Here is a 25,381-nt window from a genome sequence, read left to right on the forward strand (position 1 = left end):
CTTGTGGACTTCAACTCCCAGAGTTCCTCAGCCAGCAAAGCTGGCTGAGGAACTCTGGGAGTTGAAGTCCACAAGTCTTAAAGTTGCCAAGGTTGGAGACCCCTGATGTAGGTCATTCATCAGCAGTCCTCAAGTTACAGTCATAAGGAAGACTTCCCATTATGGTCATAAGTCATGACAGTTGTTCATTAAATCATGTATGTTTCCAGCCCATTTTTTTTGGCCTTTTTATAGTGGTCGTTAAGTGAACCCTGCAGTCATAAAGGAGGTAAATGCTGGTCTTGGCAAAACCATCATAAAACGCAATCACATGGGTGCAGGATGCTGCAAACAGCATTAAACGAACCCAAATCTAGGTATTAGGTACCCTCCAGAGATGTCCATCATAATCTTGAATGGTCACTAAGCGACCGGTCATAAATTGAGGCCTACCAGCATGGACAAATTTTCTATGACTTGTGACAACTTTGGACTCACCATCAATATTCAAAGAACAAAGTCATGCACCTTCTCCCGAAGAGTGACCTCTAGAAGAAGAGCAGACTGAGATAGAAGGTGGAATTAAATGTCTCATCAGTTTAGAATCATTGTGTTGCCACAAGAGACACAAGTCCAGTCCCTGCCCCCATGACTTCCCCTCACTGTCATCTAGGACCAATTGAACTTTGATCATTACTTGACTAGATTCATGTGTACAGATAGCAATAATAAACTCTTCTATGCTCTGAACATATTGAACGCTACTGGTTACTTGCTCTAGACATATCCATTGGTATAGAAGTTAACTGCAGAATAGCAAAGGCAAGTTCTGTGCTCCACTCTGTGGGAACATCAAGGAATTAGTCTAGCAACAAAATTGAAAGTCTACAGGGCTGTGGTTCTTGCTACCTGTCTGTATGCCCATGAAACCTGGACATGGACTGTGATATCAAAGGCGTGAAGACAGCTCAACCATTTCCATATAACTTGTCTTTGCAGAATTTTAGACATTACATGGCTAGATAACGTATCAGACACTGAAGTTCTCTCCACACCAAATCTACCATTGGTCCACACGCTGCTAAAGAGAGCACGGATCTGGTGGTAGGCAGGTAATATCAATCAAGGAGAGTGTTTGTAGCTCAGAGTTGAACTGAGGGGTCCTTGGTGCTCTCTGAACAACAGTATAAATTAACTCAAACCTTGCAAGGAGCAGAGTGAAAGTAGAATGATGTTAGATGAGCAATAGCATTGGTGTGAGAACTTAGCTTGCTTGCACCATCTACAGGCCATATTTATTCTCAACAAGTTATTTAAATATTGCTCTGGAAACCATCAGCATTTTCTGTAATGTTTGCTCAAATCAGCCAAAAACATTCACTATAAACAAAGGAGGAACACTATGCAGATATTGAATTGCACTGAGCTTGGCAATTTGATTGCAAATATTTCATCCCCATTCCAGCAGGCATCTTTATTTATTTATTTATTTGTTTGTTTGTTTGTTTGTTTATTGAATTTATATTGCAGCCTATTTGCCCATGGTGATTCAAGGCGGTTTACAGAATATAAAACCACATTTAAAACAATAAAACTAACAAAAACAATCAAAGAAATTAATATAGTATAATATAATAAAATCACCTCCCCAGGGCTCCATCCTGCTCTGGGTTCCCCAGGCCTGCTGGCAAAACCAGGTCTTCAACGCCTTCCGGAAGAGTATTAGAGAAGGGGCCATTTTAATCTCTGGGGGAATGATGTTCCAGAGAGAGGGAGCCACCACGGAGAAGGCCCTTCTTCTGGGTCCCATCAGGTATATGTCCCTTGGGAACGGGACCTGCAGCATTGCCTGCCTCCCTGCTTTAATGGGTGGGGTAGATATGACCAGCAAGAGACAGTCCCTCAGGTAACCTGGTCCCAAGCCATGAAGGGCCTTAAAGTTGGCAAACAGCACCTTGAATTGCACCCGGAAACAAATCGGCTTTGGATTGTGATTGTCTGGGGGAGCACTGGCCTTTAAATACCTAACCCTAACCCTAAAGGTATTTAAAGGCCAGTGACAAGCACAATCCAAAGCACACTGACAATATCTCCTCAAATAGAGATGAAACGTTTGCAATCAAATTGCCAAGCGCGGAGCTCAAACCAACAACATAACAACCAACCCAAGCTACTAATATTCAGTGACATTTCAGTGAATTGCCTGTCCAGTCTTACACTAATGACCAGGCTGGACACTAATGTGAATTGCCTGTCTAGTCTTACACTAATGACCATAAAATGTATTTCTATAATGCTCATTTGGCCCTTTGCAACTCAAAACAAGCATTGAAAACCAGTTAGTGATTAACAGCTATTTTGCAGTAACAATCTCAAGAGAAGGGTTTGCCAAAACTGGTGGCATCACAAGAACCATCATTCCTTTGGTCAATACTCTGATGCTGCCGAATTAAATTCATATTAAAATAATTTTCCTAAAGGTCAAATTTTCATGAGATCCCTAAATCCTGCAGATATTGTAGTGAGTTCATCTAAGATTTTTATAGTGAAATAATTGAGACTAAATCATTTGAGATGTCATGACTTTGCAATATTTTGAAAAGTCTTTGACAGAAAATGCTTCTGACCTCTGGCCTACAGCAGCCTTTCCCAGCCTGATATCCTCCTGAGGAAATGCTGAATTAAACTGCATTTCAATCCATCTTTAGAGGACCCGGCTGCTGTCAAGGCTGTCCTAAAATAGGGAGCTTTTTTAAAAAAATCATCACCTTTCCATCTAGACAAGCAGGTTACATTTTCAGAGAATGAGAAAAGGTAGCTAAGCATATCTTAATGCTTCACTGATGGCATCTGTTTTGCAGAGACATCTCTAAAGAGGATTAGTTTTAACACGAACTTCATAGCGTATACGATCTGCCTAGGTTAAACACATTGTTTGCATTGCTGTAAAAAGGCAGAATATTTCCTTTTCCTAGGGGAGGGGTGGGTTGAACTTCCAACAGCATTAAACGGTGCACAAATTGTTTTATATAAGCTTCCACGGACTGTTTGGAGTTTCAGAGAAAGCCACCACAACATTTTCCAAGTGGACTTTCCGTACGCAGGACTCTCTAGAAAGGAAACTTGCAAATGAATATCGCACTTGTCAGATTCTTCAGGGACTAATTCTCTCACCCTTATCCAGGGATGGGCTGCTGGGGGCTCGCAGGGGTTCGGGAAATCCTCTCGCTAAGATTCTGCACAGTTCATAGAACCCCCAAATCCCACTCCTGGCTGGCCCCACCCCTCCCCTCCCCTCCCAGGAGTCCCTACGTGGCCTGTTTTGGATGCAGGTAAGTGCAGGGCGCCTGTGGAGGCTCAGGGAGGGCGAAAAATGAGCCACCCAGAAGTTCAGGAAGGCTGGAAATGGGCCTGTTTCTGGCTTCCAGAGAGCCTCCGGAGCCCAGGGAGGGCAAAAACGCCCCCCCTACCATGGTGCAGGAAGCTGACTAGGCCACGCCCAGGGGTGGGATTCTACCAGTTTGCATCTATTCGCTAGAACCAGTTGTTAACATTCTAAGCAGTTCGGAGAACCGGTTGTTAGAAGAAATTACTGGCCTAATCCTGTAAGGAAGGCAGGAAGGAAACATTCTGGTGTTGCTTACAGAAACTGCCTCTCCGTTAACCCTTATTACATTCTTGGCAGGACTAGACTTCCTGTCTCAGGAACATCTCTGGAGTTTTTTTCCCCTCCTTTGCTGGTACTTTGCTTGTGTGGAGTGACCATTCAAAGTTACAATGGCACTGAAAAAAGTGACTTATGACCATTTTTCACACTTACAACTGTTGCAGCATCCCCACAGTCACGAGAGGCCAGGCGAGGAGATGCGTTCCTCGATGTGAGTGATATTGAGTTGGCAACGCCCAGCCAATAACATGACCACCAAGCCATGTCCACCCAGTCACATGACCACCAAGCCAAGCCCACAATCTAAGCCACGCCCACAGAACCAGTTGTTAAAAATTTGAATCCCACCCCTGGCCACACCCACCATGGTCACGTCCACCCAGCAACTGGGCAGAGACCCCGTTACTAAAATTTTTGAAGCCGTTCCCTGCCCTTATCATTCCACGTTTATATGAAGCGGTTTGGGAGATGATCTATTAGCTAGGGTGAGGCATCACCAATGCACTGAAGATACCAAGCTGTACATCACCACACTGGTCCAAGGTGGAGATGCTCTCAAGATCTTGGATGGATGTCTGAAAGCTACAATGGTCTGTATGTGTGAGTCATATCAGGCAAGTCAGACTTGGATACCAAAGTCATGAATACTAGAACAACCTTTATTACAGGTTACAGTAACAGAAGCTTGAAACTCTGGGTATGCCTACCCTTCCTTGATTTTATTTAAAGAGAATTAGGCAGGTTTAAGTCTGAGATGCTTACTCAAATTACATTCCTGCTGTGGGCTGAGATAGCTCTTAATGAGCAGTGGTGGCGGAGTTAGAGTGCAGTACAGCAGGCTACTTCTGCTGACTGCTGGCTGACTGCAATGTGGCAGTTCAAATGTCACCAGGCTCAAGGCTGAGCCTTCCATCCTTCCGAGATGAGTAAAATGAGGACTCAGGTTGTTGGGCTGACTCTGTAAACTGCTTAGAGATGGCTGTAAAGCACTATAAAGTGGTATATAAGTCTAAGTGCTATTGCTGTTATTCTGGTTGTGGCTCTTTTTCTTCTTCTTCAAGGTTATTCTCACAATCCATTACAAGATTGATTCCAGACAGGCTGCTGTTTGTCCAAAGATCATTTGGCCTTCTGTCATCTCCAGCATTATTTTGGATGAGGTGTCACTACCTCTAAAAGAGGTACCTTAGCCCCCTCTAGTGTTCTATTTCTAAAATTGTAAATGTCCCAATCTCTGTTACGGCTTAATATTCCAAATTCTTCTGGACCCTTAACTCGTTTATAACTTTCTTGTGTCAAAATCTTTTTTTTTTGTTTGCCATTTATTTCCAATTCTTTAAATTCTTAAGCTTTCAGTTAATTTTTCTTTTATTCAAGAATGAAGGTAAACTCACCAGGTGGTTGTTTCTTCCCTCAAACTTGTCATTCTGAAGATCTCTAATAGCCTTAAGGTAATAAATAGGCAATTTTCAAAAGTGATTAAAAAGTGAGGATAATAAAATTAGTGTACTTTAAATGGCTCCACCGTGGCTGTGAGCATGATGGTTTTTCCTTTGTCTCCCAGTGCTCAAACCCATGGAAAAGTGCTACCCTGTGATCTTCTTGCAAGAAGTGGGTGCTCATGTGAGCCATCTCTTGTCCCCTCCTTATCCAGACAGGTTCCATAGAACTGATCCAAACACCAGGTCTTTGGCCTTTGTTGCAGTCATTGTTTCCATTCACTCACAGACCATTAGTTTGCCATAAATTGTATGAAACATTGAATTGGGCATTATCTATATCAGAAGGTATGTTCACAGGGCTGTAGTAGTTTTGTCCCTCAGATGATCTGTCGTGTTGAGATGGAAGACCTCCAAGGTCCCTTCCAACTCTGTAATTCTATTCTATTCAAGCCCCATATAGAGTACATTGCAACAATCATGAGTAACTGTGAGCCTGTTGCTTTTCGATCTAGCCTTCAAAAGGGCAACTAGGTACCTGTGATTGAGCTTTAATACTTCTCTAGCAAAGCCTCTTCCTTTTCTTCCTGGTACCTTGTAACCACACATGACAAGGATTTTACTGAGTTGCAGAGGCCTGCAAAAATATTTTACAACGGATCTACTTCTTTCTTCAAAACCAAGCCCAAAGTCTCCAGCATGGCTAGTTAATAAAGCAATCTGAGACACTTAGCCGTGTTACCGTAAATTTCAATAAATTTCCAATGCATTAAGTAATGCCACTTAAAACTGCTGCGAGTGGTTAACGAGAGTCTTATTCCTGTGGGTGAGATACATTTGCCAAAAGATCCCATTCCCCATTCTTTCTCACAATAGAATACTAAGCACTCAATGTATTTTTAATACTGATTTAATTAATTCCATTGCGAGAGTGCTAATTTATTCAGCAGAAATTGTCACAAATTAAATATGCCAGATACGGTATAGAATTGAATGTTTTGAGTAATCTGGGGCTGTTTTAATTTAATGCGGTGTATTGACATCATTCTTCATGGTGCCTTTTTTTAAAATCAACATTGCTGATGATATCCTGAAATAATTAACAGACATTTTTTATTGGTAACAAAAGAACCAGTAATTACTAATGTGCCCAGTAATCTAGAAGTGATGCATGAGTTCTACCCCAGCTCTCCATAGCTTTTTCTATCAATAGTAAATAGGTCTGGTTTCTAAATATGGGTAATTTCTTTTTTCTCTCCTTCCATTTCCTTCCCTTCTTGCCCTGGTTTGCAAAGGAAATATCCATCTGCTTCTTTGCCTTCTGACTCTTTCAGGATCCTTAAAAATAGAGTTAGTGTTAATGATTTCATTTCAGCAAAAATCCTTTGCAGAACATGTAAAGGTCCCATTCTAAAAGAATCCATCCAATCTCATTTCTTGGATGTGGAGTTTTGGGTTAGCACTATAGCAACAGAATTTAGACTTATATACCGCTTCACTGTGCTTTGCAACACCCCCTAAGCAGTTTACAGCCTATTGCCCCCAACAATCTGGGTCCCATTTTACCAACCTCGGAAGAATGGAAGGCTGAGTCAACCTCGAGTCAGTCAATATCGAACTCCTGTCAGTTGGCAGAATCAGCCTGCAATATTGCATTTTAACCACTGTGTCATTGTGGCTCTTCTAGTTGAAGGTTAACTCAACTATCACTGAAAGTTAACAGATATTCAGTACAAATTCAGGAAGAAATTTGAGGTGTCCTTGGTCCTGTTCTTATAAGTTTACAGAATCACAATGCAGAAGTCCGATTTATTTGACTGGATCAGAATTGTACTTTGATAAAGGACTATGGAGGTTGTTTACAACAAATAGCAACTACACGCGATACACTGGAAGACATTCGTTCTGCAAAGTCAGAACATGAAGAATGGCCAGGAGAAGACTGCAAATACATATTTCTGGATTTCTTAAGGCAGCTAAGAGATCCCAAGTATGAAAAGAAGCATCTGAACACAGAAACTCAAAGGTCTGTCCACTTGACAACTGCAGTCAAACATCTTTGGAAGAATGAAAAATGGGAACAAACCAAAAACACTGTCGGAAGATCTGTTTTAACATAACAATTTATCATTTGCAAGAGCAGTCTATTTTATTTTTAAAGTCCTCTGAAATCAGTGTCCGCATAAACTTATGATGATCACTTATTTGTATCTTATGATTATGGTTGTATCTTATGATTTATGATCTATGACTTATCACTTTGTTGCACTCAGTATACACTGAAAGCTTACGCACCAGAGACAAATTCCTTGTGTGTCCAATCACACTTGGCCAATAAAGAATTCTATTCTATTCTATTCTATTCTATTCTATTCTATTCTATTCTATTCTATTCTATTCTATTCTATTCCATTCCATTCCATTCCATTCCATTCAATTCCATTGATAACTAAGTCTTATGATTCTTCAGCAGCTGTTATGTTCCACTCTGTTTCTTGTGCTGGCTCACTGTACCTATTGGAAAAAATCATTAAAATAAAATGAAGTATGTAGCCTTCAGCCAAAAGATGCAAAGTGACCACATTGGTATGTAGTTTCCCTTAATATATGCATTTTCATACTTTTTAATAAAAAATCACAGCATTGTATTGCCAAACTGAAAGGAGTGTATAAGAATCATGGGATAATCAATTCCATTTCTCTTCATATGTTTGTTTGGAAATCAGGGGTATCTGCATGGTTAAAAAAAAGCCAAGATGGCAGCCACAATCATGTGATCAAACCCCCATCCTTTTGTAATGTTTATTGCTTTGTTTTAAATATATCCTATGTGTTGATCACTACTTCTGTTATGTATTAGCATACTTACCTGTAATTGGTCGGTCCATGGCGGTGGGAAATTTGAAGAGCCATCACTGGCCACAGCCGTGAGCAGCCCAACTATAAAAAGGGCTGCCGTGGTTTCTTCGCGGTTCAGTCCTAGAAGGAAGTAAAACAATTGACGATCATGCTGGTGTCCTGAGTCTCATTCCCATGACTTAACAACTTCCTAGCAGTCTATGTAAATAAGAACACTATGCAAGATACACACGATGCAAAAATATAGAAGTTCATCCAATCAAGCGTAAAACCTTGTATCCAAGTGCATATCTCTTGTCTGAACGCTTAAGAAAAAAAGAAAGTGGACTGTATATACCACTCTCAAGATAAACTCCATACTTTCCTCTCTCTCCCTCTCCCCCCGTCTCTGTCTCTCTGTCTCTGTCTCTCCATCTCTCTGTCTCTGTCTGTCTGTCTGTCTGTCTGTCTCTCCCTCCCTCCCTCCATCTCCCTCTCTCTCTGACTCCATCTCTCTGTCTCTGTCTGTCTTTCTTTGCCTCTCTCTCTCTCTGTGTTTGTCTTTCCCTCCCTCCCTCCCCTCTCTCAAGAGCCAGTTTGGTATAGTAGTTAAGATTCCAAGCTAGGAACTAGGAGACTAGTGAGTTCTAGTCTCACGTTAGGCGAGACCAGCTTGTGTGACCTTAGATCAGTCGTCTCCTCTCAGTAATGGTTTCCGGGATGTAAACAAAAAGCTGCTTCTATGGGAATGACCAGATAAAGGACAACCTAGACCACAGCTGGACAGAGGACCAGGCAAGAATCTCAGAAGAGACTCTCTCTAATTTCTCAGGCTGTAAAGGAGATGGAGCTAGAATTGTACTTCCAGCCTTGCAAGTTTCTGCAAATGTGGCTTTACAATAAAGTGGAATAAGCTCATCTGGCCAAAATGCCTATGTGGTTTATTGGGCAAGGCCAATATCAGTCTTGCAAGTCTGAAAGTACAATTTCTCCCCTCTCTTCTTTATGCCCAGGAATCTAGTAAGGATCTTTTCTAAGCCTCTTGGCCTTCCCACTATCCAGCTGTAGGCTATGCCAACTCTTATCTAACCATCCCTATATATACATATAGAGAGAGAGTGTGTGTGTGTGGGAGGGAGGGAGGAGGGAGGGAGGGAGGGAGGGAGGGAGGGAGGGAGGGAGAGAGAGAGAGAGAGAGAGAGAGAGAGAGAGAGATCACAATTAAGCATAAGGATGTGAATGGCTCTTAAAGTTAAAGCTAATGCACTAAATATAGTCACCTAAGATACAACAGCCCATGAAACATCTGTACCCATTCTTTAGTTTTTTATCCCAACTTTATTACTTTATAAATAACTCAAGCCAGTGTACATACCTAATGCTCCTTCTCCCTCCTATTTTCCCAACAACCGCCATGAGAGATGGGTTGGGCTGAGGCAGAGTGATTGGTCCAAAGTCCTCCAGGCAACTCTCATTCCAAAGTGGGACTAGAACTCACAGATCACCTGGTTTCTAAACCAGCACCTTTCCCATTTCACCACACTGACTCTTGTGAATTTTGTCACTTTTTCCCAAAAGGTTTGGCCCTCCTTAATACTTGAATGTAAAAAAATCCCATCAGACATTAGATTGGGAAGCTGGAAAAAAAAAGATAACTCAGAAGGCAGGAATGGCAAATCAGTTCTGTATGGTTGCTGAAACAAATTCTACTAACTGGCTCAGGATATTCACTGTCAGCTGAACTGATTCAAAAGAGTATTTACATTTTGACGAATCCTCATATGCTTGGGGAATTTGAATGTTTACAGGAAGTCATGTGTATATATTCTATTATTATTTGCTGTAAATTACTGAGTACAAAATCTCTGGATTCAGAAATAATTTCAAACAATGTGAGATCAGTGACCTGGTTCACAAATGGATTTAAGTTTTAAAATTGTTTGATTTGACCTGATGTGTTGTATAAACCCAATTAATTGGACATTCAATAAACTGCAATTAAACCAAGCATAGCATGCTCCAGTGCATGTAAAGCTAGTCATTCTGTGAAAGGTCAAGTTATCCATATGGTAGAAATCCTTTCTGTTGTTTGTCTTTAAAGAGCAACAAATAACATCTATCTGAGAACATCTGTAAAGAACTTAAGAGAGCCAGTTTGTCCAGTGGTTAAGGCACCAGGCTAGAAACTGGAAGACTGTGAGTTCTAGTGCCGCCTTAAACATGAAAGCCAGTTGGGTGACTTTGGACCAATCACGAGGAGACTGTGAGTTCTAGTCCCTCCTTAAGCAGAAAAGTTGGCTGAGTGACTCTGGGCCTCTGTCAGCTCAACACACCTCACAGGGTTGTTGTGGGAAAAACAGGAGGCAAAAGAAGTATTTGTCACCTTGCTTATAGAAACAATAAAGGGGAGATTCAATTAATTAATTAATTAATTAATTAAAAGCTTTGATCAACTAAAACATAGAAATACTAGGGCTTCAAAATGATTTATTGTCCTGAGTCCTGTGCATTAATGAAAGATCTTTAACATTTTATTTATCAACTCTGTGTGTGTGTGTGTGTGTGTGTGTTTGAGTGTGCATCTCTGACTGATGACAGAGTAGAATACAGAGCAGAAAATGATTTTGTCAGTGGCCTATGATCAATTCAAGGAGCAACTGAGTTTCATTAAAGTTCCTTGTTCAACCTACAAGATGTAATCTATTTTGCAGAGTCATTTAATGTGCAGTTCCCAAACAATTTCCTGTTTCCTTGCATGCATTATTTTATAATGGAGGGTCAAAGAAATAGAAGACAGATTGCACTGGGCAAATGTCATCGTCCCTATTGTTAAAAGATAATTGGCAAAATTGCATGAGAGAATAGCACGGAAATGGCAGGATATTATCTGTATATGTAGAGAGTGAGATGTCTCAGAAAGATTGGGAAATGGTAATTGACTAATTTATTGCTGGAATTGCAATCAGTTATAAATAGAAGAGAAATGTCTCATCAATAAAGAAATTGATAATAAGCTTGGGGAACTGGTACTTATTCTAGAAGGTACATCATTCATGTGGTACACAAACGTGTAACACAAACATAACAAAATCCAAAATGTAAATAAATGTCCTTTAATGCCTCCAACTTGCCCCCACTGTTCAATAATTCTCAGTTGGAGATAAAACATATTCAAAAATAGTCTTCAAAAGAAAGCAATACAGTCCAAACTTAATGAGCAGATAGAGGTGAAATAAAAAACTAAAACAAACTACAATGAAGGAATTTCCACAACGGACAGGATAAGTAATTACCAACTTCAAGGAGATAACAAGGCACAGTCTGTTGGAAGAACACCAACCAAGATAACTTCAGCCCAAAATAAAACACACTTTGCTTCTGGCAACACTGTGTTGGAATCGTCTCTCTTATATACTGTTCTCCCCAGCTGCAACCAATGAGGGGGATCATGGCCGCTTCCTCTCTCATAAGCCAAGTTGTTTCCTTCTCTGGTCCTCCCTGCGTGCCCTAGGATGAAGAGGGGATGGGCCTGGTTCTTCCTCTCTGACTGCCCCTCCACAGCCTCCTCCACAGCCTTCAGAGCCACACCTCTACTCCCTGTTGGCTGTTCCTCCTCTCCCTCAGAGTCCAACTCTAACAAGGGTGTGACAGTTCATTAGTTGTAAGGCAGAGAAACAGTAACAGCTATGCTTGGCAAGCGGGGGGAGGTAGAAAAAGAGAACTCAAGAGGTAAGTTGGACTGGATCAGAGGGATTATAAAACTGTCATGGGAAGATCTAGAGGTTATTACTAATGACAGGTTGAGAAGATGAGTTTTTGAGCATGGAGCCATCAGGAATGAGTTCAATTCAATGGCACCTAACTAACCGGTTAAGACAGAAAGACAAGATGTGTTACTGTAATTTATTGGAAACATTGCAAAAAGAAACCCTGCATAAAATGATCAGGCAGATTTTCTCAACCAATGCACTCTACAGATGTGTGAAATTCAATAAACATACCCTCAGCAATGATTGCGCTGGGTGAGGAATTCTGGGAGATGAAATCCATACATTTTCCCAGGTTGAGAAGGAGATCCTGAATGAAGTATCAGATCAATTTATCCATTGCCTGGGACATCAGTAACTGTGTTGTGCAGCTATCATCGCAGATGTATTTAGTAGACGTTAATGGTAACCTATACATTTATGACGATAGCTGCATATTTTGAACATAAACAATAATGCAATGTATAGGTAATCCTCAATTCATTAATAATACAACAATTCATTTAGTGACAGTTCAACGTTACAATGATATTGAGAAAGTGACTTATGGCTGATCCTTGCACTTACAACTGTTGCAGCATCCCCATGGTCCTGCAATCAACATTCAGCCATTTGGCAACTGATATGTATTTATAACAGTTGCAGTATCCCAGGGTTAGAATAGAATGGAATGGAATGGAACAGAATAGAATAGAATAGAAAATGAATAGAGTAGAGTAGAGTAGAGTAGAGTAGAATAGAGTAGAGTAGAGCAGAGAGTAGAGTAGAGCAGAGCAGAGCAGAGCAGAGCAGAACAGAACAGAACTATTGGCCAAGTATGATTGGACACAAGGAATTTGTCTCCGGTACATAAGCTCTCAGTGCACATAGAAGCAACAAAGTGATAAGTCATACATCATAAATCATAAGATACAATCATAACTATAAGATACAAACCATGTGATAATCATAAGATTATGAGGACACTGATTTCAGAGGACTTTAAAAATCAAGTAGACTTGTAAATGATAAATTGTACCTTAAAACAGATCTTCTGACACTGTTTTTGGTTTGTTTCCATTTTTCATTCATCCAAAGACACAGAAGAGAATAAAAGCTGACTGAGCCGGCTGGTTTCGGGGCTAAGCCACCTCGTAGAGGTGGTGAAGAGGGGGGAGACTGCCTGCAGGTTTGAGGAGATCCGCATCTCTCCTCCCCGGCTGGCCATTACTCCCTTTCCCAAAGGCGGTTGTAGTGGTGGTCGGAAATGGCCACCACAAAGAAGAACTCGACCAGAAAAGAATGTGCAGGAGGAAGATAAGAAGAGAAAGTTTTGGTTGACCGGGTCAAACAGCAAAGGCAACAAATAAGGTACCCTGAAATTTAAACTTAACAACATTGTTCCCAAAGAAGATTTTGAAGCTGCGAAGGAGAGAGAGAAGGGAAAGGATTAGGTTTTTTTCTTCCCTTCCTTATACTGACAGCTAACAGACTTAAGCAAGAAACTGAAAAAAAATTCCACTTTGACATTAATAGGCATCTAAGCTGAAAATAAAAGTCAAAGGGATAAATAAAGATTTCTGGACATTTAAAAGTTTTTAAAAGCTGGAAAGGAGAAAAAAAAAAGAATAGAAGGGCAGGATCTGGAAAAATGGAGGAGACTGCCTGGAATTAAGGAATGGAACTATAATTAAAAGGAACTTACAGTGAAATTTTAACAAGATTCCTCAAAGATACATTTTAATGGAAACTTGGTAACAAAATAATAGAACCCCAGGAAGAGAAAGTGGAAAAAAAAGAAGCAGGTAGAAACAGTCTTGGATTATTTGGATTACTTGGTGATTTTTGGTTTTTGCATCTAGATGACTAAAATTAACTGGGTGGTTGTTTAAAAGTTTTTTAAATGGTATCACTCTTAGAAGAACTGAAAACGGAACTTAAAAAATGGAAAGAAGACGCACAAGAAGGGAGAGGTTCTTTTGGCTTCGTGTTTCAATTCTTAGAAATGGAGATCTGGAACTATGAGAAGCAACAAGAAACGCTTGCAGAACAAGAAGATTGGGACAAAGAAGAAGCCATCTTTAATGATCAAATAATTTTAAGTGGGGGGAAAACAGAAAAGGGGGGAAAGAGAGTGAAAGGTTTAAGATTAGAAAAAACAACCAAAAAGAAGAAGAACAATTTGAAAGATAAGTATAATATTAGAAAGCAACAGAAGAGGGGATTACAGATGAGTTAGAAATAGAGAGACGAGGGGGTAAAAAGGGGAGGGAGAAGAAGAGGGGAAGAAGGCAAGGAAAAGAAGTTGTAAAAGACAGAAACAAGAAGTGGAGAAACAGGGAAAAGATATAAGGGTTGTAACCATAAGTTTGTTTAGAGATAATGGGTGAAAATTTAATTGTAAAAGAGATTCTGCAAAGGTACATAAGATAGCTTTGTTATATTACAAATAGAAATAACTTTAGAAAATGTGAAGATGGATAAAATATTTATTGTAATGCAGTGGGATGTTTGTTAATAAATAAATGAATTAAAATGATTGAGAGAATTAAAAGGGAACATTTTTAATTATTAGTAATGATTTATAAAAATATAAGTGAGAAATATGGGGAAAAAAGAATTAACTATGGAAAGTTTATAAGTGTTCCCAAGGAAGTATGATATTGAATTGAAAAGAAATGTTAAAGATGTTAAGATTTTAATGCATATTAATGATAGAATTGAATTGGAATGGAATGTGTTTTATTTACATATATATATATAATTTTTTCTTTTTAAGAATATAGTGTCTATTTTAAGAATGTACCAAGCAGAATTCGATTGGAAGTTATGTATTATATTGAATGCTATAATCTTAAAGCTATACATTGAAGCTTAAATAAGAGCTTGAATGGATAAAATTAAAGGATATAAAGGTGTCATACTCTAATTGGTAACTACAGGGAAAATTTGTTTAATAAGAAAAGATAATGTGAAATTGTAACAGGACAGACAAAAGTATAAATATAATGATTTGAATTGAGATAATCAAAACAAAGTTGAGAAAATTAGAAGAGGGGAAAAACTATGTAGAAAATATAAAATGGTAATAAGATATGGAATAGAATATAAAAATGAGCATGAAATTGAGTTTTGTGTCTGTATGAAGAAGTGATAACCTGGGACCATGCTATTTTCAAAAAAGTTGTTTTATTTGTATTTTGTTTTTGTGAAAACCCAAATAAAATTTTCAAAAAAAAGAGAAGAGAATAAAAGCTTTATTATGACTTTAAATGTACACTAATCAGCATACATTGAAATGAAAGTTCATTGCATTCAGCTCTCAAAAGATAACCATTATGCATATAGCTACATAGACACACATTTTATAACCTTCCCAGCCAGCTTCCAACAAGCAAAGGCAATAAGGAAAGCTGGATTCACTTAACAACCATGTGGTTCACTTAACAACTGCAGTGATTCACTTAACTGTGGCAAAAAGTTGTAAAATCAGACGTGAGGTACTTAACAGCTGCCTTGCTTAGCAATGGAAATTCTGGTCAAGGACTACATGCAGGGGTGTGATTCAACCAGTGTAACAACTGGTTCAATGAGTGCGCGCTTTGTGCGTGCGCAGAAAGGTTGCTACTGACCTTCTCCTGCAATCCTGCAATCTCCTGGTGTGTTAAACAGCTGACATGCGGCAATCCGCTGTACTGTGTGAAACAGCTGAGCTTGAAAACCAGGAGATAAAAGGTCAGAATAGAGCCAGCACAAGTGGGCGGGCCCAACAGCTTATCGTCCAGTGGTGGGATTCAAAATTTTGTACTACCAGTTCTGTGGGCATGGCTTGGTGGGTATGGCGTGACTTGTTGGGTGTGCCTTGTTGGGTGTGGCAGGGGAAGGATACTATAAAATCTCCATTCCTTCCCCACTCCTGGGGTAAGGATACTGTAAATTCCCTATTCTCTCCCCACTCCACTAACCTGCTTTCCAGCTCTGTTCTCCTGTGCAGGGCAACCAAAAAAGACCCAGCCGATCAGCTGGGACTTGGGAGGCAGAGAAGAGATGTGGGCAAGGCCAGTCAGAGGTGGTATTTGGTGGTTCTCAAAACTACTCAAAATTTCTGCTACCAATTCTCCAGAACTGGTCAGAACCTGCTGAATACCACCACCTCTGGTGCAAACACTGAAAATACACACAAATAGGGAAACATAGCTTTTGACATTTTTAATGTTCAACTAAGGCATCTTAAGTGTATTGTAGGAAATATTCAGAGATATTTCCTCCAAAAGATTTTTAATGGTTTTACTTGATCTCAGATGCACACGTATAGCAAATACGGATCGATCCAGCTGAGCTTTTAATTATATAGCAGAAAGTATATATATTCCAAAGAGAAATAAGTTTCTTAGAAGTCAACTAGACAAGTTGAAGTTCAACTCTCATAAATTAGAGTGTAGCTATTGTGTCTGAAAACAGATCTTCCTTTTCCTTTTCATGTGCAGGGTTCCTCCCACCCCAAAACAGCCAAAACCCACATTTTTTAAACAACGGAGCAAAATTGCAGCCATTATTATTCTACGCCTGTATAATTTGCTTCTGAAAAAGAGAAAATTGCTTAAGAGGCATAATCAGATTCCAGGAAAGTTGATCAACCTTAAAAATAAGATATCTAACTCAAGAGATACTTTTTTTCTGTTGCTCCTCTTTGCCAGGATAAAAATAACTGAAAATGTGAAAAGTACTGGTTTCATACTTCTTCGTTCCTTTCACCAACACTTTGAAACAGTTGGCTTAGTCGCGTTCACAAGCTGTTCTTAAATAGCAATCTATGTTTTTTTTGTCTACTCTTCTTCCAGTTTGGAAATATAAGCCTTCTCTTTTCTCTTCATCACTCTGTTACTGTTTCATTTTTTAGTCCAGAACTCTGCTATCCTTCTATCCTACCCTTCTCCTGGGTGTCATAATTCCCAACTCCTGGCTGTGCTTTTGAGAAAGATGATGGGTGAGGCAGTTTGGAGAAGCTCACGAATCTCCTTAAATAATTTCTTAGGAATTTTAGGAATTTACTGGCCTTTTATTCACTCCCAAATCCTGCATAACCCTTTTGTCTTTCCTTAAAACTCTTTATTATTTAATTACTCCTTTGTCCCTATATTCAGATTTTAGGAGTTTTTAAGTGGATGAGAGCAATCTCACAGCTTTGCCGTTTAGGAGTAAATAGGTTGTCTTAGATACGTTTTTAATACAACATTAAATAAATTAGATAATCTTGCAAATAGCCAAGATTACTGTATTCAGAAATAGAATCTTAAGATTTAAAAATCATGCTAAAAGAGACATAGGAATAAGAAATTTCACATCATGTAGCTTCATCGACAATGTTTTATTTTTGGGCCTTATTCCCATGGATGCAGAGTCATCGCACACAATGATCCTTATTAAACTATTATTCATTCACAGCTAGGTTCCCATACTGTAGTACATTAAGCAATGATTTGCCAATAGTGTTTTGAGTAAGCCGTCATTGGCTGAGTTATACACACGATATGCCATAAACTGTGGTTTACAAACCACAAATCTTGATCCATATTCTGCCACTGGATCTCCTTCTATTCACAAAAATATCTCCATCCATGTTCCCTCTGCAACTCTTTCCTTGAAAACCATCTTCCCCAGCCTCATGTTCTCCAGATAGGTTTTGATTAAGTCAAAACTGTTTTGATTTTCCTTGAAATGTGTAGTCCCAACAACCAGAGGACCTCAACAAGAAGACTGAGCTACATGATGCCATCCTTTTTTTGGGGGGGAGGGGGGAGTTTAACCCTAACCCTGCTCATAACTTCTTTTAAGTCTACATCTCTAGACTACATAAAGAGTGTTTTTGTCCCCAAATTATATGAAGCATAGAGCTGGAAAGGATAAATTAAGACCTGAGTCCAACCTCCTTTCCACTGCCTCCTCCTCCTCCTCCTCCCTCCTTTCCTCCTCCCTCTCCCTCCTCCTCCTCCTCCTCCTCCATCTGTACTGTCTATTGAACTATATCTGTACTATCAAGATGATAAGTTCCTTGGGAGCTGGACTTGCCTGTCTACTAATGTTTCCCTGTAAAATGCCACATCCACTAACACGGTTGTGGAGAAAGATCAAGGTATCAAAGTCCCACAACGCATGGGTGACATCTCTCATTTAGGCTGCACTTCTGTAGTGATTTGGGAGGCTGCTTAGGCTGGCATAGCACTGTTGTTACTATCAGGGCAACCCTGTGAGGGAGATGGCCCTAAAAGACAGGCAGGTGCACCGCCCGCTTTTTCCAGGCCACGGAACTCAAGGCTTCCTAGAGACCAGGGCAAAACCAATGCTGCCATTCCAAGCAGAGGAAAAGGGGAAAAAACAAAACAAAAAACGATGGATCTGGTAACTGAACGGAAGACTTGGAGGAAACGCCGTTGCCTCAGCAGTGGGGTCGGGAGAATCAGCTGGAAGTAGGGTCGGGGAGCCCAAGGGGTGGAGCGTAGCGACGGGGGTGGGGTGGGGGAGTGAATCAAGCGAGGTGGGAGGTGGCGCCTCGTCCATTCCGGCCGGCGGAGTTCGGCATGAAGTCGGCCCAGCCATTCCGGGAGAGCGAGGAGGGAAGCCGAGCGGGCCGGGGAGGGCGGCATCTCGCCCCTCGCGCCCGTCAGAGAGGCGAACTGAGGGAGGCGAATTAGGAGCAGAGAGCGGACGGCAGACTGGGGGCCGGCCAGCTCCGGTCGGGGCGGGGAGTCGGGGGAAAGACCCTTCCGGAGCTGAGCCAGCGGCGCGGCGCTGAAGAGAGGAAGCCGGAGAGGAAGAGGAAGGCGGCTCTATGGGTCTCCGGCGCGAGAGCGAGGCTGCCCAGCGGGTCTGAGCCCGCAGCACCAGGGAAGGCTCGCCATTGTTACCACCACCACCCCCGTCCACACACACACATGCACACACACACAGACACAAACACACTTTGGAAAGGCGAGGGCGCGCGCGCGCACACAGACACACACACACCGACACGCGCGCCGCCGCCTGCCTGCCGGACTTGGCGCTGGCTCGGCGGCGTCTGTGGCTCTCGCGCGCCCTGCGGACTTCTCACCCCGCGCCTCGCCCGGCGGGCGGGCAAGCGGGGCTGCTGTGGCGAGTGCGGACGGCGGCGGCGGCGCGGCGGCCTCGCGCCCCCCTTTCTTGCTTCAATGCCCGCCGCTCTCGGCCGGGGAGGAAGGTGCGGCGCCCTGATGAGCGGCTTCTCCCGGCTCTGGCTCTTTGTTTTACTGCTTGAGGTAAGAAATGAGCGCCTGTCCTGGAGGCCGAGCGGTCCCGCCGCCGCCGACTCCTCGGCCAGCTGAGCGGAAAGAAGCCAGCCGGGGCTCTCCGCCTTCTCGGTCTTTCTCTCCGGAAGGGTCCGGCTTCGGGGGCCAAGGCGACCCAAAGCCGCCACCTCCCCTCCTTTGGGGGGTTTTGGGGGGGAGCCCCGCGATTATTCCCCGGGGTGGTGGTGGAAGCGTGGCTAATGGGTTTGAGTTCGGCTTCCCGGGGCGAAATGGGGGGTGGCGGTCTTTCTCAGCATCGATTCTCTGAAACGAAGGCCGATGGAGAGCCGAGAGGGGAAGGAATGGGGGAGTCAAGAACCGCCCGAGGAATCAGCACGGCGACGAGGCTGCTGCTGCTGCTGCTGCTGCTGCTTGATCCAGACGGAGACAAGGAGCTGGGCTGGAGGGTGGGAATCTGAGAAGATTGGAAGTGGGGAGATCTTGGGCTTCTCTCCGGACCTGTTTAGCTTCCTCTTGGTCTGTAGTAAGTGAATACGTGGGTAGGTGGCAAATCCCAGTATACTGGGGCCAGGGAAGGCCGGCGTTGGCTTTCTGGTGAGGCGAATCAGAGTTTGGAATCTGGCGTTTGGCCTCTTTGTGCTCAGAATCTTTTTAGGTTGAGATCTACTCTTTAAAAGGAGGAGAGAGAGAGAGAGAGAAAGAGAGAGAGAGAGAGAGAGATGGATGGATGGATTGGTAGAGGAAAGGAGAAAGAGAGGGAGGGGGAGAGAAACAGAGAGAGAGGGAGAGAGAGAGTTTATCAGTATATGCCATGTCCTGCAAGCAGAAGTGAGGGGGGGAAAAGTAAATTCTCCCTGGAATGAAACTCGATCCCCTAATACCATTCTTGCACTTTTCTGGACAGTGTTATGGAATGAGTTTGGTGATGCCCTCCTAGCCAATCCAGTCTACATATCTAGTAGCTTCCCTTCAAACAATTTCATTTACTTATATGGATGCACTTTGCCTTTCAACTGTGGGTAGCCAACACAACCATCAACAAAAGATTAAAAACTCTAGAATGAAAACTTCTATATATCAAGCAAAAACATGATTAAAAGAATCGCAATACAATACAGTAATTGGAGCATTTTTGGTCTGCCTTTGGTTAGTTTTGGTTAGTTTTTGTCGGAGCCCTAGACAAAGGAAGGGGGCACCTAGTTGGACAATCTGGCCACCTCCTACAAGGATGTCTTCCACACTGTTGGAGTGTCCCTCCCATCATCTCCAGCCTAGTGTTATAGGAATTTGGCCAATGGCTTTCCCCTCCCTGTTAAAACCAGACAGCTATGTATGTACATTTTCCTTGTGCTAATCCACCCCCAATATTTTTGAGCAGAAAATTCTTATAGGCTAACATCTAATATACTTTCAAATAGGTGATTTCAGCTTTGCCATCTAACATCTGTCCAGGTTCCAGAAAGTAACACGGGAAAATAGATTATCAACAAAGCAAAGAAAAATATTTGGGGTTATTTTAAGATTCATCCTCAGTTTTTATTAGTGATGCTGTAGGTAAAGGGATTGCTGCAAATGTTCATTTATGCCATGCAAACCAAAATACACACTCAACTCTTATGTTTTCTCTCTTTGTGCTCAATTGTACAGTTGTAAGTTCCAGCATTGTTTCTTAATCTCTCCAGGATCGGCAAACACGTCAAGGGAGCTGTCAATACATTTCATTAAACACAATTACTGAAAGGCAATTTCTTTGTGATGAAAGTCAAATCGTTTCAGGAGTTGAGGGATTTCTTTTGTTGCTCTGGTGCTGTTTACTGTTGTTGTACAGCAACGTATGGCAAGTCGGAGTGCTGAACGGATAGCTCCCTGATCTTACTACCTCCTGCTGGTAGAGACACTCAACACAATTTATCAGTTCTAAGGGTTTTGCACTAATGCTTGCCAAACCTGGGCAAATCAATCAGATTTTTGTAGAAGTGTTTTTTTTTTTTTGGGGGTAATGTTACAGGAGCCCATTTCCCATAACCAGGACATTTAATTTTACCTACATCGGGTAAAAAAGGACTTTCTGATAAGCAGTTTTGGGGAAGGAAGGAAAATGAGTTTGGGAAATTCTGGTTCACACATTCAGGTATGAATTCGTTCTCTGCAAATAAATTCAGTTAAATTCAGTAGAAATTTACTTCCACACACTCTGTTCAGGGTTAGTTCGTGAAACTGCACCTATAAAGCCCATCTAAGAGAGAACAGTTTTGTTACAGTTTTTTCTGAGTTTCAGATGGGATATTTCTTAGCCTTACCAAGAGATGGTAAGGATTGAACCTGATGCTTTTTGAATGCAAAACAGGTCCTTTGAGGCAGGGTTCCTTTGATTAATCCAGATGAATGGGGTAACAAAGAGTGCCTTTGGAGGGGGTGTAGACTGCACAATGATTGCCTTTTTGAAGTATAATCAGCTAATGCTGTCAGTGAATTCAAGTGTGAAAACTGATGTTTCTAGAAATGTAAATCACTTTGACATTTGAAATCTGGGTTGTGGCTACTTAGGTATATTTGTCTACTTGATTAAAGTCTCATTTGCTTCTTGAGAAATAAGCAACCGGAGCAAAAAAAAAGAAACAAATATCAGGGAAGAGAGAATTGTCAACTACGGAAGTGAAGTTCTGTTAGAAAATATTAGGATTTGAATGGTTCGATAGAGTTGCTGTATGAAAAGTCTTTGAGGCTAAGGTTGAAGGGAATTTTCTTAGGCAGACTAAATGATGATTTATCTCAGGCTCCTTTGAATCTCCTTGAGACTCATACAATTTCTTCATTTATCAGCATATTTTTTTATGATATGGCAGTTTCTTATTAGATTCCAGGAACTGTTCAGTTTGGGAGTATGGCCCATTATGCCCTTGTAATCTATGGCCACCCAGCAGAAGGAATCTTTGCTTCTGAGTCATCCGTCTTTTAATTGTCTATGATTTTCTAAAGTGCCCTTTCTCTAGCCCACTTATTTTATGGGATGGTCTCTCTAGGGACATCAATATCAGTATTAATTGCCTTCCATTTCCCATTCGAGTTCTTTGCATCCCAATTCCTTAAACTGATTATTTTGGGGAGGGGGTGTATTCTTGTTCTATCTTTAAAAAAATAGATAATGAAAGATACTGACAATATGTGGAATGCATTAGGGATTGTAGCATTCTGATTTTTTGAGCAAGGTAGAGCTAAAATAAATCCAGGCTTCTCAACTTTGCATATTAATGGGTAACAGGAGCTGTGTTTTTGCAGAAGGCTGTACATAATCCAAGAGAAATGGTCTGTCTTGGTGGCTCCATCTTTGACAATAGAGTTGCTTCTGATTCTGCCTGCTTAATTCTATTAATATGCAAAAGGATTTTGTGCACCATCAGCTACTTATTTATAGGTCCCTTGACTGTATTTGCAGCACATATTTACATAGGTTCCTGTAAATAAACAGTGTGTTGTGTGTAGTTTTTCAAGCAAACTGTGTGCACAGGTGTCAGGGATACATAGGCACCTAATGAATCCATGCTTCCTCTGGATCAAATTAATAATATTTACACTTTTACTCAATGGCTTTGACATTCCTTTTCTCTGCTTATAAAAGAGAATATACTAAAAGTATGTTTGGCTTGTTGTGACTGATTTATGCAATAGAAAATCACGCTCAATTTCCGTAGTTTAATTCTCCCTCTAACCACATTCATCCCTTTAAAGCCTCGTGTGCAGTTTCAAGAGTCAATTCCCCCAATGGTTACAAAATTATATCTTTGAATATGATTGTACAAAAGATTATTAATCACCTTGAGAGTAACCATTGAACAGATTAAATTGATTTACTTCAATTAAAATTACATTAAGTGCATTCAGTTTATTTTCTAGCCTTGCCCAATTCTTTGTTCTGCCGACTGCCAGCAGTTCCATCCTGACCGGCTCATGGTTGATTTAGTCTTCCATCCTTCCAAGGTTGATAAAATGAGGATCCAGATTGTTGAGGGCAATAGGTTGATTCTGCAAACCACTTAGAGAGGACTGTAAAGCACTATGAAGCGGTATATAAGTCTAAGTGCTATTGCTGTTATCCTGGACTTCATATAGCCAGCTACCTGGAAGTATTTGAGTATCTTTAATTGAGATAATGATGCCTTGTTTGATTAATTAGTCCTTTTGTCTCTGGGAACTTGTCCTAAAATAGTTTTCACTTCTCAAATCTAATTTTATTTATTTATTACATCTATTGGCCACCCATTCACCAAAGGGTAACCCTAACATTTCCAGGGCTTGCAGTGTTAAGAAGAACTCAAAAACCAAACACATCAAGAACAACCGCTAAGCAAGGCAGTTGTTAAGTGAGTTATTCCTCATCTTATGACCTTTTTGCCATCACTACAGTTGTTAGGCGAATCATGTGGTTGTTAAGTAAATGTGCTAGAAAGTACCTCTGAAAGATATTAAATGTATCCACACTATTATGCTTAACCTGGGTACTGAATTAATCATTTATGGGTTTGCACAATACACTAAAAGCTACCAGTTCATCAAATGAGTAAGATTCTAAATAACCAAACTGGTAAATGATGGAGTACAGGCAGTCTTCAACTTAGGGCCACAATTGAGCCCAAAATTTATGTTGCTAAGTGAAACATTTATTAAGTGAGTTTTGCCCCATTTTACAACTTTCCTTGCCACAGTTTTTAACTGAGTCACTGCAGGTATTAAGTTAATAACCCGGTTGTTTAAGTGAATCTGGCTTCCCCATTGGCTTTGCTTGTCAGCAGGTTGCAAAGAATTATCACATGACTTCGAAACATTGCAACTGTCATACCTGGGAGTCGATTATGAAGCATCCAAATTTTGATCACGAGGATCAGAGGTGGTATAGAATAGAATTCGTTATTGGCCAAGTGTGATTGGACACACAAGGAATTTGTCTTGGTGCATATGCTGTCAGTGTACTTAAAAGAAAAGATACATTCATCAAGAGTCAAGATTCAGCAGGTTCTGACCAGTTCTAGAGAACCGGTAGCGGAAATTTTGAGTAGTTTGGAGAACAAGCAAGTACCACCTCTGACTGGACCCACCCCCATCTATTCTCTGCCTCCTGAGTCCCAGCTGATGGCCTGGGCCTTCTTTTGTTGCCCTGCACAGGAGATCAGAGCTGGAAAGCAGGTTAGTTGGGTGGGGAGGGAATGGAGATTTTACAGCATCCTTCCCCTGCCATGCCCACCAAGCCACATCCACAGAACCGGTAGTAAAAAAAATTTGAATCCCACCACTGATGAGGATGTTGCAACCATTTTAAATATGAAAAACAGCCATAAGTCATTTTTTTAGTGTCATTGTAACTTTGAACCATCACTAAATGAACTGTTGTAAATTGAGGATTATGTGTATAGTGTGTGTGTATGCCTCTCTCTCCCCTCCCTCCACAAAATCTCTAGCTCCTAGCTTTAGTTCACTCACAGCTTTGAACAATTTCCCTGAAATTCCATTGCTTTTGTTGTGTGAAACTGAGGATCAAGGAGTCAAGTTGTATCCTTGCTGTGAATAGCATAGTGTGTGCCTCGAAGTGTAAAACAATGGGCCGGAGGGCTGGATATATGCTGAATCTAGCACAAAGCTGTGAGTCCAATATCCAAGCAGTCCATGTCAAAATGATAACATGTGCATTTCTGCCAATGAATCAACTAGAAAATCTCTCCCCCCACCCCCAAGAGGAGACCAGTGTTGGAGAATTAGAAGATGTGTGCCAAGCTCTCTTAGATGAATCAGCCACATTCTTTCAGCAAGGAATGTGGAGTCAGAACATATTAAAAGAAGAAGCCACACGCCAGCATGTAGATTCTGACATTTATAGTGTTTTCTTTTAATTTGTCCCAGGTCCTGATACTTATCAGAAATGTTTATCAAGCAGACTGAAAATTGAGAGAAATGTTTAGCATGTGTTGCTGGGTGCTCCATTTCATCTGTGTGCAGAAAGACACAAGAGCAACCTAATTGGTCAATGAGAGAGAGAGAGAGAGAGAGAGAGAGAGAGAGAGAGAGAGAGAGAGAGAGAGAGAGAGAGAGAGAGACAGACAGACAGACAGAGAGAGAGAGAGAGAGAGAGAGAAGAGAGTGATTCAGAGAGAAGAGAGAGAGAACAGAGAGAGAGAGAGAGAGAGTGAAGAGAGAGGAGAAAGAGAGAGAGATTTAGAGAGAGAGAGAGAGTGAGAGAGAGAGAGAGAGACACAGAGAGAGAGAGAAAGAGAGAGTGATTTAGAGAGAGAGAGAGAGAGACGTGGAGAGAAAGAAAGAGTGATTCAGAGTGAGAAAGAGAGAGAGACACACACACACACAGAGAGAGAAAGAGAGAGTGATTCAGAAAGAGAGAGAGAGAGACTGGGAGAGAGAAAGAGGGAGAGAGACGGGGAGAGAGAGAGAGAGACAGAGAGA

General features: G+C 41.3%; 1 protein-coding gene and 1 long non-coding RNA gene across 3 annotated transcripts in view; one reads left to right on the forward strand and one right to left on the reverse strand.

Annotated features, from left to right (window-relative positions):
• Positions 1-6,131: 6,131 nt before the first annotated feature.
• Positions 6,132-18,865, reverse strand: LOC148130242 (uncharacterized). The gene is made up of 3 exons (XR_015750161.1): positions 18,760-18,865; positions 7,955-8,064; positions 6,132-7,142 (listed from the first exon to the last, which is right to left on the reverse strand). It is a non-coding gene; the product is annotated as an uncharacterized LOC148130242 (long non-coding RNA).
• Positions 18,214-25,381, forward strand: part of PTPRO (protein tyrosine phosphatase receptor type O) — a 164,310-nt gene continuing 157,142 nt past the window's right edge. For both annotated transcript variants that reach the window (XM_087968683.1, XM_087968684.1), the window contains exon 1: positions 18,214-18,943. In XM_087968683.1, coding sequence (XP_087824809.1) covers positions 18,602-18,943 — 342 coding nt within the window. In that variant the 5' untranslated portion in view covers positions 18,214-18,601. The remainder of the gene's footprint in view (positions 18,944-25,381) is intronic.

The sequence above is a fragment of the Notechis scutatus genome, chromosome 6 (assembly GCF_049901735.1).
Source record: "Notechis scutatus isolate UNSWTSFEM ecotype Mainland chromosome 6, rNotScu1.2, whole genome shotgun sequence".
Lineage (NCBI taxonomy): Eukaryota > Metazoa > Chordata > Lepidosauria > Squamata > Elapidae > Notechis > Notechis scutatus.